This window comes from Chanodichthys erythropterus, chromosome 9 (genome assembly GCF_024489055.1).
Source record: "Chanodichthys erythropterus isolate Z2021 chromosome 9, ASM2448905v1, whole genome shotgun sequence".
Classification (NCBI taxonomy): domain Eukaryota; kingdom Metazoa; phylum Chordata; class Actinopteri; order Cypriniformes; family Xenocyprididae; genus Chanodichthys; species Chanodichthys erythropterus.
The window spans coordinates 2431920-2444877 of record NC_090229.1 but is presented as its reverse complement, the minus strand read 5'-3'; the positions used below and the strand labels follow the sequence as shown (position 1 = coordinate 2444877).

Sequence of the window (12958 nt, the reverse complement as noted above, 5' to 3'; positions counted from 1 at the left end):
CGCAATTCTGACTTTTATATCTCGCAAATCTGACTTTATAACTCGCAATTCTGACTTTATATCTCGCAATTCTGACTTTATATCTCGCAATTCTGACTTTATATCACGCAATTCTGACTTTTATATCTCGCAAATCTGACTTTATAACTCGCAATTCTGACTTTATATCTCGCAATTCTGACTTTATATCACGCAATTATGACTTTATATCTCGCAATTCTGACTTTTATATCTCGCAAATCTGACTTTATAACTCGCAATTCTGACTTTATAACTCGCATTTCTGACTTTATATCACGCAATTCTGACTTTATAACTCGCAATTCTGACTTTATATCACGCAATTCTGACTTTTATATCTCGCAATTCTGACTTTATATCACGCAATTCTGACTTTATAACTCGCAATTCTGACTTTATATCTCGCAATTCTGTCTTTATATCTCGCAATTCTGACTTTATATCACGCAATTCTGACTTTATAACTCGCAATTCTGACTTACATCTCGCAATTCTGACTTTATATCTCGCAATTCTGACTTACATCTCGCAATTCTGACTTTATATCACGCAATTCTGACTTTATATCTCGCAATTCTGACTTTATATCTCACAATTCTGACTTTATATCTCGCAATTCTGACTTTATAACTCGCAATTCTGACTTTATAACTCGCATTTCTGCCTTTATATCTTGCAATTCTGACTATATAACTCGCATTTCTGACTTTATATCTCGCAATTCTGACTTTATATTTCGCATTTCTGACTTTATATCTCGCAATTCTGACTTTATATCTCGCAATTCTGACTTTATATCTCACAATTCTGACTATATAACTCGCATTTCTGACTTTATATCTCGCAATTCTGACTTTTATATCTCGCAAATCTGACTTTATAACTTGCAATTCTGACTTTATAACTCGCATTTCTGACTTTATATCTCGCAATTCTGACTTTATATCTCGCATTTCTGACTTTATATCTCGCAATTCTGACTTTATATTTCGCATTTCTGACTTTATAACTCGCAATTCTGACTTTATATCACGCAATTCTGACTTACATCTCGCAATTCTGACTTTATATCCCGCAATTCTGACTTTATAACTCGCAATTCTGACTTTATATCTCGCAATTCTGACTTTATATCTCGCAATTCTGACTTTATATCACGCAATTCTGACTTTATAACTCGCAATTCTGACTTACATCTCGCAATTCTGACTTTATATCACGCAATTCTGACTTTATAACTCGCAATTCTGACTTTATATCTCGCAATTCTGACTTTATATCTCGCAATTCTGACTTTATATCACGCAATTCTGACTTTATAACTCGCAATTCTGACTTACATCTCGCAATTCTGACTTTATATCTCGCAATTCTGACTTACATCTCGCAATTCTGACTTTATATCACGCAATTCTGACTTTATATCTCGCAATTCTGACTTTATATCTCGCAATTCTGACTTTATATCTCACAATTCTGACTATATAATTCGCATTTCTGACTTTATATCTCGCAATTCTGACTTTATATCTCGCAATTCTGACTTTATAACTCGCAATTCTGACTTTATAACTCGCATTTCTGACTTTATATCTTGCAATTCTGACTATATAACTCGCATTTCTGACTTTATATCTCGCAATTCTGACTTTATATTTCGCATTTCTGACTTTATATCTTGCAATTCTGACTTTATATCTCGCAATTCTGACTTTATATCTCGCAATTCTGACTTTATATCTCGCAATTCTGACTTTTATATCTCGCAAATCTGACTTTATAACTCGCAATTCTGACTTTATAACTCGCATTTCTGACTTTATATCTCGCAATTCTGACTTTATATCTCGCAAATCTGACTTTATATCTCGCAATTCTGACTTTATATCTCGCAATTCTGACTTTATAACTCGCAATTCTGACTTTATATCACGCAATTCTGACTTACATCTCGCAATTCTGACTTTATATCACGCAATTCTGACTTTATAACTCGCAATTCTGACTTTATATCTCGCAATTCTGACTTTATATCTCGCAATTCTGACTTTATATCACGCAATTCTGACTTTATAACTCGCAATTCTGACTTACATCTCGCAATTCTGACTTTATATCTCGCAATTCTGACTTTATATCACGCAATTCTGACTTTATAACTCGCAATTCTGACTTACATCTCGCAATTCTGACTTTATATCACGCAATTCTGACTTTATAACTCGCAATTCTGACTTTATATCACGCAATTCTGACTTTATAACTCGCAATTCTGACTTACATCTCGCAATTCTGACTTTATATCTCGCAATTCTGACTTTATATCTCGCAATTCTGACTTTATATCTCGCAATTCTGACTTTACATCTCGCAATTCTGACTTTATATCTTGCAATTCTGACTTTATATCTCGCAATTCTGACTTTATATCTCGCAATTCTGACTATATAACTCGCAATTCTGACTTTATATCTCGCAATTCTGACTTTATATCTCGCAATTCTGACTTTATATCTTGCAATTCTGACTTTATATCTTGCAATTCTGACTTTATATCTCGCAAATCTGACTTTATAACTCGCAATTCTGACTTTATATCTCGCAATTCTGACTTTATATCTCGCAATTCTGACTTTATATCTCGCAATTCTGACTTTATAACTCGCATTTCTGACTTTATATCACGCAATTCTGACTTTATAACTCGCAATTCTGACTTTATATCACGCAATTCTGACTTTTATATCTCGCAAATCTGACTTTATAACTCGCAATTCTGACTTTATATCTCGCAATTCTGACTTTATATCTCGCAATTCTGACTTTATATCACGCAATTCTGACTTTTATATCTCGCAAATCTGACTTTATAACTCGCAATTCTGACTTTATATCTCGCAATTCTGACTTTATATCACGCAATTATGACTTTATATCTCGCAATTCTGACTTTTATATCTCGCAATTCTGACTTTATAACTCGCAATTCTGACTTTATAACTCGCATTTCTGACTTTATATCACGCAATTCTGACTTTATAACTCGCAATTCTGACTTTATATCACGCAATTCTGACTTTTATATCTCGCAAATCTGACTTTATAACTCGCAATTCTGACTTTATAACTCGCATTTCTGACTTTATATCACGCAATTCTGACTTTATAACTCGCAATTCTGACTTTATATCTCGCAATTCTGACTTTATATCTCGCAAATCTGACTTTATAACTCGCAATTCTGACTTTATATCACGCAATTCTGACTTTATAACTCGCAATTCTGACTTTATATCACGCAATTCTGACTTACATCTCGCAATTCTGACTTTATATCACGCAATTCTGACTTTATAACTCGCAATTCTGACTTTATATCTCGCAATTCTGACTTTATATCCCGCAATTCTGACTTTATAACTCGCAATTCTGACTTTATATCTCGCAATTCTGACTTTATATCTCGCAATTCTGACTTTATATCACGCAATTCTGACTTTATAACTCGCAATTCTGACTTACATCTCGCAATTCTGACTTTATATCACGCAATTCTGACTTTATAACTCGCAATTCTGACTTTATATCTCGCAATTCTGACTTTATATCTCGCAATTCTGACTTTATATCACGCAATTCTGACTTTATAACTCGCAATTCTGACTTACATCTCGCAATTCTGACTTTATATCTCGCAATTCTGACTTACATCTCGCAATTCTGACTTTATATCACGCAATTCTGACTTTATATCTCGCAATTCTGACTTTATATCTCGCAATTCTGACTTTATATCTCACAATTCTGACTATATAATTCGCATTTCTGACTTTATATCTCGCAATTCTGACTTTATATCTCGCAATTCTGACTTTATAACTCGCAATTCTGACTTTATAACTCGCATTTCTGACTTTATATCTTGCAATTCTGACTATATAACTCGCATTTCTGACTTTATATCTCGCAATTCTGACTTTATATTTCGCATTTCTGACTTTATATCTTGCAATTCTGACTTTATATCTCGCAATTCTGACTTTATATCTCGCAATTCTGACTTTATATCTCGCAATTCTGACTTTTATATCTCGCAAATCTGACTTTATAACTCGCAATTCTGACTTTATAACTCGCATTTCTGACTTTATATCTCGCAATTCTGACTTTATATCTCGCAAATCTGACTTTATATCTCGCAATTCTGACTTTATATCACGCAATTCTGACTTTATAACTCGCAATTCTGACTTTATATCACGCAATTCTGACTTACATCTCGCAATTCTGACTTTATATCACGCAATTCTGACTTTATAACTCGCAATTCTGACTTTATATCTCGCAATTCTGACTTTATATCTCGCAATTCTGACTTTATATCACGCAATTCTGACTTTATATCTCGCAATTCTGACTTTATATCTCGCAAATCTGACTTTATAACTCGCAATTCTGACTTTATATCACGCAATTCTGACTTTATAACTCGCAATTCTGACTTTATAACTCGCATTTCTGACTTTATATCACGCAATTCTGACTTTATAACTCGCAATTCTGACTTTATATCACGCAATTCTGACTTTATAACTCGCAATTCTGACTTTACATCTCGCAATTCTGACTTTATATCTCGCAATTCTGACTTTATATCTCGCAATTCTGACTTTATATCTCGCAATTCTGACTTTACATCTCGCAATTCTGACTTTATATCTTGCAATTCTGACTTTATATCTCGCAATTCTGACTTTATATCTCGCAATTCTGACTATATAACTCGCAATTCTGACTTTATATCTCGCAATTCTGACTTTATATCTCGCAATTCTGACTTTATATCTTGCAATTCTGACTTTATATCTTGCAATTCTGACTTTATATCTCGCAAATCTGACTTTATAACTCGCAATTCTGACTTTATATCTCGCAATTCTGACTTTATAACTCGCAATTCTGACTTTATAACTCGCAATTCTGACTTTATAACTCGCAATTCTGACTTTATATCTCGTAATTCTGACTTTATATCTCGCAATTCTGACTTTATATCTTGCAATTCTGAGAATTTTTTTTTATATCATGGTGGTGGAAACAAGCTTCCATACTAATGTGCGATTTAAATGTTTGCACAACTCAACAAAAAAATTTTTCGGCTAAATTAAAACTTTAATTTTGGTTTCAGCAAAAGATTTTCAGTGCATCACTTGTTCAGCATGAATAATCCCTCACCGCCAGGTCTCCGGATATATTGGCCCCTGCCAGGATTCCTGTGGCAGCCGGGAAGAAGATGGCAAAGACCGAGAAGAAGGTTTCATCCTCTCTGAAGTCTGGACCCATGTTCTCCATCATTATAGCAGCTTTGAGATGGACAAACACAGGAATGATAAAGCTTTGAGTATGAAGAATCACCAATAACACAATCTAGATTCATATAAAATAGCAGAGACGTCCCACCGTTATAACCAAAGAAACCTTTGGGTTCCTTTGAGTCCACAGGGATGAAGGATCCAATGAAGTAGTTGCAAATTGCCGCCACAAGAATCACCAACAACACGATCTGGGCCTGTCAAAGAAAATCAATACATCAGGAGAATAATAACTATAACATCTGAAGAAATAAACTGTAGAATTCTGTGAATGTAGGAATATACTGACCTTCGCCTCCCACTCCATTCCAGCTATGGAGATTCCCAGGAGTAAAATGACCGTGAGCGTTCCCACGATCCTGATGTCATTCATCTCATCGGTCATCAGAGCGTCTATACTCTGACAAACACACAGTTTACATCATAAAACTTTATAAGAATGAATCAGAGTATAGACACTAGACAATATATGTCAGTCTGTCACCCTCAGAGAAGGCATGTACATCTGATCATCTTCATCATCATCATCCAAGGCCTTTAGGTTCATACTCACATCCAGAAGTTCAACGACAGTTTCTGCGAATCCCACGACATACATGGCCACAGCGACGGCATTGGCAAAGGCAAAAATCAGACCAATGGATCCTCCGAACTCTGGACCCAAACTCCTGGAGATTAGGTAATACGCCCCGCCTACAAAAATAAATTACACTTTACTATATATTCACATAGAAAAAGGTTCTTTTAAATTACAATAATATTTTACAATTTTTACTGCATTTTTGATCAAATAAACACAGCCTTGATGAGCAGAAGAGACTCCTTCACAAACTTTTTGGTTATAATTAGAGTTACGGTTATCATTTTAATTATACCTCCGCGCACGAAGCCGTTGGTGGCGATCGCTGATGTTGACAGTCCAGTGATGGTGGTCACCACAATCGCCATGAGAACGATGGCGCAGGACAGAGCTGAAAACAACCAGACATTCACAATCTATGACCAGACACTGCAAACCAGTACAGGTTAGTTTAGTTAGCGTACCGATGCCAGCTTGACCCACAATCCACGACATCCTGATGAACAGCATCACTCCCCAGATGTTCAGCATGCATCGTATCTGGACACAATCATCATGAACAATCATCAGCACGAACGATTGATCATTACGTCTGTGAAACGCTTGTGTTCGTCAGACTGACCAGGACCCCTTTGACCCATCCGAACTTCACCGTGCCGCCCTTGGAATCGGACGCTTCCTTCAGTGTGATGATCTCAGCGGACGTCAGCTCCTCTCCTCCAATGGGAAATCCCTCCTCAAACGGCTCCTACAAACCAGAAAACAAATATCTGCCAATGAGGTCAGAAAAATCAACTTAATTCAAAGAGAAAACAAGGTTATTTTTCTGACTCAATTGGCACTCCACTTTTATCTAAAAAAGACTTGTCAACAGTAACCTAGAGTCACAGACAGAGAAGTGAAACACAAGAAGAGAATTATATTACTTTTTCTTTATTATAGAAAGTGCCTTTACTTGTGGACTAGTTAAGAACTTGTGGATAATATATGGAGCAACATCAATTAAAACTTTCTGATTTTCATCTGATCATTATAATGTCATTTGTTTCCATCCATTAACGTGTCAATCTTGATGTTGCAATAGAAACTATTGGCTCTCTCTTTTCCAGCACATTACACTCAGTTGCTCCCTTGCACTTGAAGAAGATTAAGGAAAATAGTCAAATGCCGTGGTACAACGAGCACACTCGGGCCCTTAAGAGAGCAGCCAAAAAAATGGAGCGCAGCTGGAACAAAACAAAACTAGAGGTTTTTCGCATTTCGTGGAAAGAAAGCAATTTTGCATACACAATCCTAAAAAACACAACCCTAGGTATTTATTTGATACAGTGGCTAAATTAATAAAGAAATAAAGCTTCAACTTCTGATGTTTCCAAACAGCACAGCAGTAATGACTTTATGAATTTCTTTATTTGCAAGATTGATAATATTAGAGAGAAAAGTATCACCATAGTGCACTGTAGTGTCCCTGAGGAAAAATTCCATTCATTCACTGCTATAGGAGAATTGTCTAAACTTGTTAAATCATCAAAATCAACAACATGTATGTTAGACCCTATACCGACTAAGCTATTGAAAGAGATACTTCCAGAAGTCATAGATCCTCTTTAATTCATCTTTATCACTAGGATACGTACTGAAATCTTTTAAGATGGCTATTATCAAACCTCTTATTAAAAAATCAAAACATAATCCTAGAGAATTAGTCAATTACAGGCCGATCTCAAATCTTCCTTTTCTGTCAAAAATACTAGAAAAGGCAGTATCATCACAACTATGTTCCTTTTTAGAAAGAAATAGTATCTGTGAAGATTTCCAGTCAGGATTTAGACCGTACCATAGTACTGAGACTGCTCTCATTAGAGTTACTAATGATTTGCTCTTATCATCAGATCGTGGTTGTATCTCTCTATTAGTGTTACTGGATCTTAGTGCTGCATTTGACACTATCGATCACAATATTCTTCTAAACAGACTCGAAAACTATGTTGGCATTAGTGGAATTGCATTGGCATGGTTCAAATCATACTTATCTGACCGTTATCAGTTTGTAGTAGTAAACGATGAGATGTCATATCAATCACAAGTTAAATATGGAGTACCACAAGGCTCAGTACTAGGACCGTTGCTTTTCACTCTGTACATGCTACCCTCGGGAGATATCATTAGGAAGCATGGTGTTAGGTTTCATTGTTACGCTGATGATACTCAGCTCTATATTTCTCCACGCCCTGACGAAACTTACCAATTCACAAAATTAACAGAATGCATAGCTGATATAAAAAAATGGATGACCAGTAATTTCCTACTACTAAATTCAGAAAAAACAGAGATTCTAATTTTTGGACCGAAAACTACTTCACGCAATAATCTAGAATACTGTCTAACACTTGATGGCTGCTCTGTTAAGTCTTCGTCGTCAGTTAGGAACCTGGGTGTGCTCTTTGATACCAATCTTTCATTTGAAGGCCATGTTTCTAGCATCTGTAAAACCGCATTCTTCCATCTTAAAAATATATCAAAACTACAACATATGCTCTCAATGACAAATGCAGAACAGTTTTCATACGTTCATGACCTCAAGGCTAGATTACTGTAACGCTCTACTGGGTGGTTGTTCTGCTCGCTTGATAAACAAACTCCAGCTGGTCCAAAACACAGCAGCTAGAGTTCTTACTAGAACCATGAAGTATGACCATATTAGCCCAGTTCTGTCATCATGGCATTGGCTCCCTATTGAACATCATATAGATTTTAAAATCTTGCTAATTACTTACAAAGCACTAAATGGATTAGCTCCCCAGTGTATATTAGGCTAAGGATATATGATCAAACCTTCAGAATATAGAAATGAATATAACTGTAAAGTTTGGTGTGTGTGTGTGTGTAAAGTGATTTCTGACTCAAACTCACCGCCTTTAAAGATTGAAATATACAGATGCATTAAAAGTGTATTTTGGATGTTTTCTCTACACTAATCTGAATAGAGCTCAAAACTGACCGGTGCATGAGAACACAATGGTTTGCCTGTAGAGTCTCATCTTTAAGTTTTCAGTTTGGCGAGTTGAGCTGTTTTACTGATTGACAAACATCCTTTCACAGAAGTGTGTAACCTGTGTGTTCAGTGATGTTCGGGACACTGGGTCTTTGACAGAGATGTGCGGGTCACACGCTGACATTGTGACGCGACCCAGAGCTGCAGCGGGCGATCATGGCGCCGCACGGGGTGGATGTGTGAGAGAGACTATTGTCTGAAGACAAGAGTGTGTGTGTGTGTGTGTGTGTGTGTGTGTGTGTGTGTGTGTGAGAGAGAGAGAGAGTGTGTTGTCTGACATCACACAAGTCAGGAGAAACATACAGAAGAATCAGCCGAGGGTCGACGCATCAGTCATACTGCTATAACACATCTGAATATGATCTGATGAGAGTTTTTAATACCACATTTATATTGTCATTAAAAACAATAAACTGCAGAAATCATAGAGTTATAAAAGTTCTCGGTAGTTTTATATGTCAGTTTCAAATACTAATTTTGAATCAGACTTCTGCAGACAAAAATAATGATTTGATATTTTTGTAAATTAAAAATAACCCAAGTTGAGTTAAAAATGGACAAACCCAGTGACTGGGTTGTTTTAACCCAGCCTGCTGGGTAATTTAATTTAACTCAATTATTGTTTAAAAATGACAATATTGCTCACTTAAAATGAACCCAAAATAGGTTGGAAATTAATATTTGTTAATATGTTTAATAAATAATAATAATAAACATGTATTAAATTGATTATTAATGAATGTTCACCTTTTGATTATTATTGTTGCCTCTAGTAATTATGTGTCTGATTTCCAACCTATTTTGGGTTCAATTTAAGCCAGACATATAGTCATTTTTAATCAATAGTTGAGTTCAATAAAACTACCCAGCAAACATTTAACCCAACTGCTGGGTTTGTCCATAATTAACCCAACCTGGGTTGTTTTTAACCCAGCGTGTTTTAGAATGTATATTTCCTATTTCAAACAAAGATATTAATAGCACGTTAATATTCTGACAAATTACCCCATTTTTCTGTTTTGTGTTTAGACAGAATTGATTTTGTAAAACAAACCCACCCTGATAATATTCACAGTATGTGACAACATGCCCCAACATAACTCGAGCACTAAATAAAAGCCACACTGTATAAAGTAAACCCTAATGAAAGTGTGTGAGAGCTGAACAGAAGCACAGACCTTGTCGAGCTCATCGTGTAGTTCCGACAGCGACGGCCGCAGGAGCTTCTCCCCGAGCGGAGCTTCTGTCTGCCGGTAGAAGTCGATGTTCGGCACCGCGTCGATGGTGTTGTGACCGAAAGTCCGCAGGTAATAAGTGCTGGAGTGCGTGTCCGAGAAATGACTGAGACCTCCGGTGGACGAATGCAGACTCGCCTCGCTTCTCACCGTGTCTCCGTTCACACCCGCTTCAGGTGCGGCGTCAGACGGGCTTAGGAAGTTCACCACCCGGAACCTGCCCTTGGACTCCTCGCCGGTGGAGGAGCGCGATCCCGGGGGAGCGACACCCGCTGCCGCCGCAGCCGCCGCAGCTGCTGCCTCCGCCACCGGGTCCACCTGGAAGCGGCTCTGAGAGGATCCAGGGGCCCGGAGGGCGGGTTTCTGTCCGGCTGGAGGAGATGAGGGCTGATCTGACATGATGGAGATGGAAAATCACGAGGCGCGCAGCAGGTAACGGTCCGGTAGCGCGCTCTGCGCGTCCATCAGTTACTATAGAGACACCGGAGATCACCGGCGGTTATAATCCGTCAGACGTGACGACACTCGTGACCGTGATTGACAGCAGAGTTTCAGCTCTTCACAAGTTTGAGTTAGACTTGGCTTTTGTTCGAAATCAGTTCGATTCCGAATTGAAAGTATTTAGAATTAGTTGATATTTTCATTGTTTTCATTTCTGATGTTTTCGCGTTTTTTCGAGCAGAAAGCGTTTAGTTTATGTGTTCACTCTTATGTATGTAATTATGTTTTTTTACTTGATATATTAGTATATTTTAAGCAGTTTAAACAAGCTAAAACTTTTAAGACACATAATCAATTTCTTCTGTAATTAAACATGCCGTTTTATGCGTTCCCAGCTCACAAAGATAATGTTCTAAGTTATGAAAACGTTATTTCAAAATTGCAATATTTTAAAAACGTTTTTTTTTTTTTCGCTGTTATATATTGTTTTATCATGGGAATGAGGTTTTAATGTTCTCTGAACCATCTAGTAACGTTTGAAAAACATTAGACTAACGTCCAACTAAAATGTTTCAGAAAAACGTTCCGTGAACGATGTATGAATAATGTTTTTGTGTTAATGTCTTGAGAACATTAGTAAAGACCAGATAACTTTGAATGAACGTTTTATTAACGTTACTGGAGGAATGTTTTTGAGACAACGTTGACAGAACGTGGGAACGGTTCATTCTAAAAAAAAAAACGCTGGGTTAAAAACAACCCAGATTGGGTTAAAAATGGACAAACCCAGCAGTTGGGTTAAATGTTTGACCCAACCTGCTGGGTAGTTTATTTAACCCAACTATTGATTAAAAATGATGGCTGACTTAAAATGAGCCCAAAATATGTTGGAAATTAAAAATCAGACACATAATTACTAGCGGAAACAATAATATCAAAAGGTGAACATTTATTAATAAGCAATTTAATGCATGTTTATTGTTTAATTATTATTAATTAAACATATTAATAAATATTAATTTTCAGCATTTGGTTTCATTTTAAGCAAGAAATACAGTAATCTTTAAACAACAGTTGAGTTAAATAAAACTACCCAGCAAACAATTAACACAACCGCTGGGTCAAAACAACTTAATTGCTTGGTTTGTCTGTTTTCAACCCAACTTGAGCTGTTTTTAGAGCATTTATATTATGGAATATTATATATATATATATATATATATATATATATATATATATATATATATATATATATATATATATATATATATAAAATAGTGCAAAAAGTGATTAAAAAGAACATTTTGAAAATGTGCACTTCACTCATTCACATTAAAACCTAAAATGTTCACACTGGTCAAATTAAAAGTGAACTCTATGTCAAGTATTTCAGGATGTTTGGAGCTGAAAACCTCAAACTCCCCCGTGAGCTCGACACTCGTCCTCATTCCAGCTCAGAGAAACAAAAGCGTTCTGTGAGAGCAGAGATGACATTCAGTCACATTAGCATACAACACAACACACTCTTTCAACGGCCACTCTTTACAATGCCGAACTGAAAGAGATCCTTCGCAAACCTCCACCCGCACAAGAACATTGTGTTTAACGATTAAGAAAACGTTTTGTCCTTCTTTTCTTATATGGGGATTATAATGCATGTCTCAGCCGCATTAGTTTCACATAAATAAAAGCAACAGGGTTTTTGTTTCTCTGTGAAAGTCTGCAGGTTGTTTAAATGTTGCGTCATCTAAATCACAATCATCACGACAAGCATCGAGACAAACTTTATTCACTTCAGCTGAAATTAATACATAGTCTTTCATTCATATCTTACTTACAGATCTAATGAGATTCAGCAAGTGAATTCCCAGCTAACAGGGAACGTTCTCAGAATGTTCTGGCAAGGTTATGAACAAACGTTCTTCCCGTAGAGCGCTCGTTACACTCTAAAAAATGCTGGGTTAAAAACAACCCAAGTTGGGTTAAATATGGACAAACCCAGTGATTGGGTTGTTTTAACCAAGTGTTTGGGTTAAATGTTTGACCCAACCTGCTGGGTAGTTTTATTTAACCCATGCAACTATTGTTTAAAAATGACTATATGGCTGGCTTAAAATGAGCCCGAAATATGTTGGAAATTAAAAATCAGACACATGATTACTAGAGGCAATAATAATAATCAAAAGGTGAAGCAATTTAATACATGTTTATTATTTAATTATTATTAATTAAACATATTAATAAATGTTCATTT

The 12958-nt window shown here is 36.2% G+C and overlaps 1 protein-coding gene across 1 annotated transcript in view; it reads right to left on the bottom strand.

The window, feature by feature from the left end:
• The window catches only part of LOC137026759 (solute carrier family 12 member 2-like), a 37631-nt gene extending 26916 nt beyond the window's left edge, over positions 1–10715 (bottom strand). The window contains exons 1-8 of the mRNA XM_067394228.1: positions 10207–10715; positions 6596–6721; positions 6438–6513; positions 6269–6364; positions 5947–6086; positions 5683–5793; positions 5482–5590; positions 5257–5384 (exon numbers count right to left, since the gene is read on the bottom strand). Coding sequence (XP_067250329.1) covers positions 5257–5384; positions 5482–5590; positions 5683–5793; positions 5947–6086; positions 6269–6364; positions 6438–6513; positions 6596–6721; positions 10207–10662 — 1242 coding nt within the window. The 5' untranslated portion in view covers positions 10663–10715. The remainder of the gene's footprint in view (positions 1–5256; positions 5385–5481; positions 5591–5682; positions 5794–5946; positions 6087–6268; positions 6365–6437; positions 6514–6595; positions 6722–10206) is intronic.
• Positions 10716–12958: the final 2243 nt, after the last annotated feature.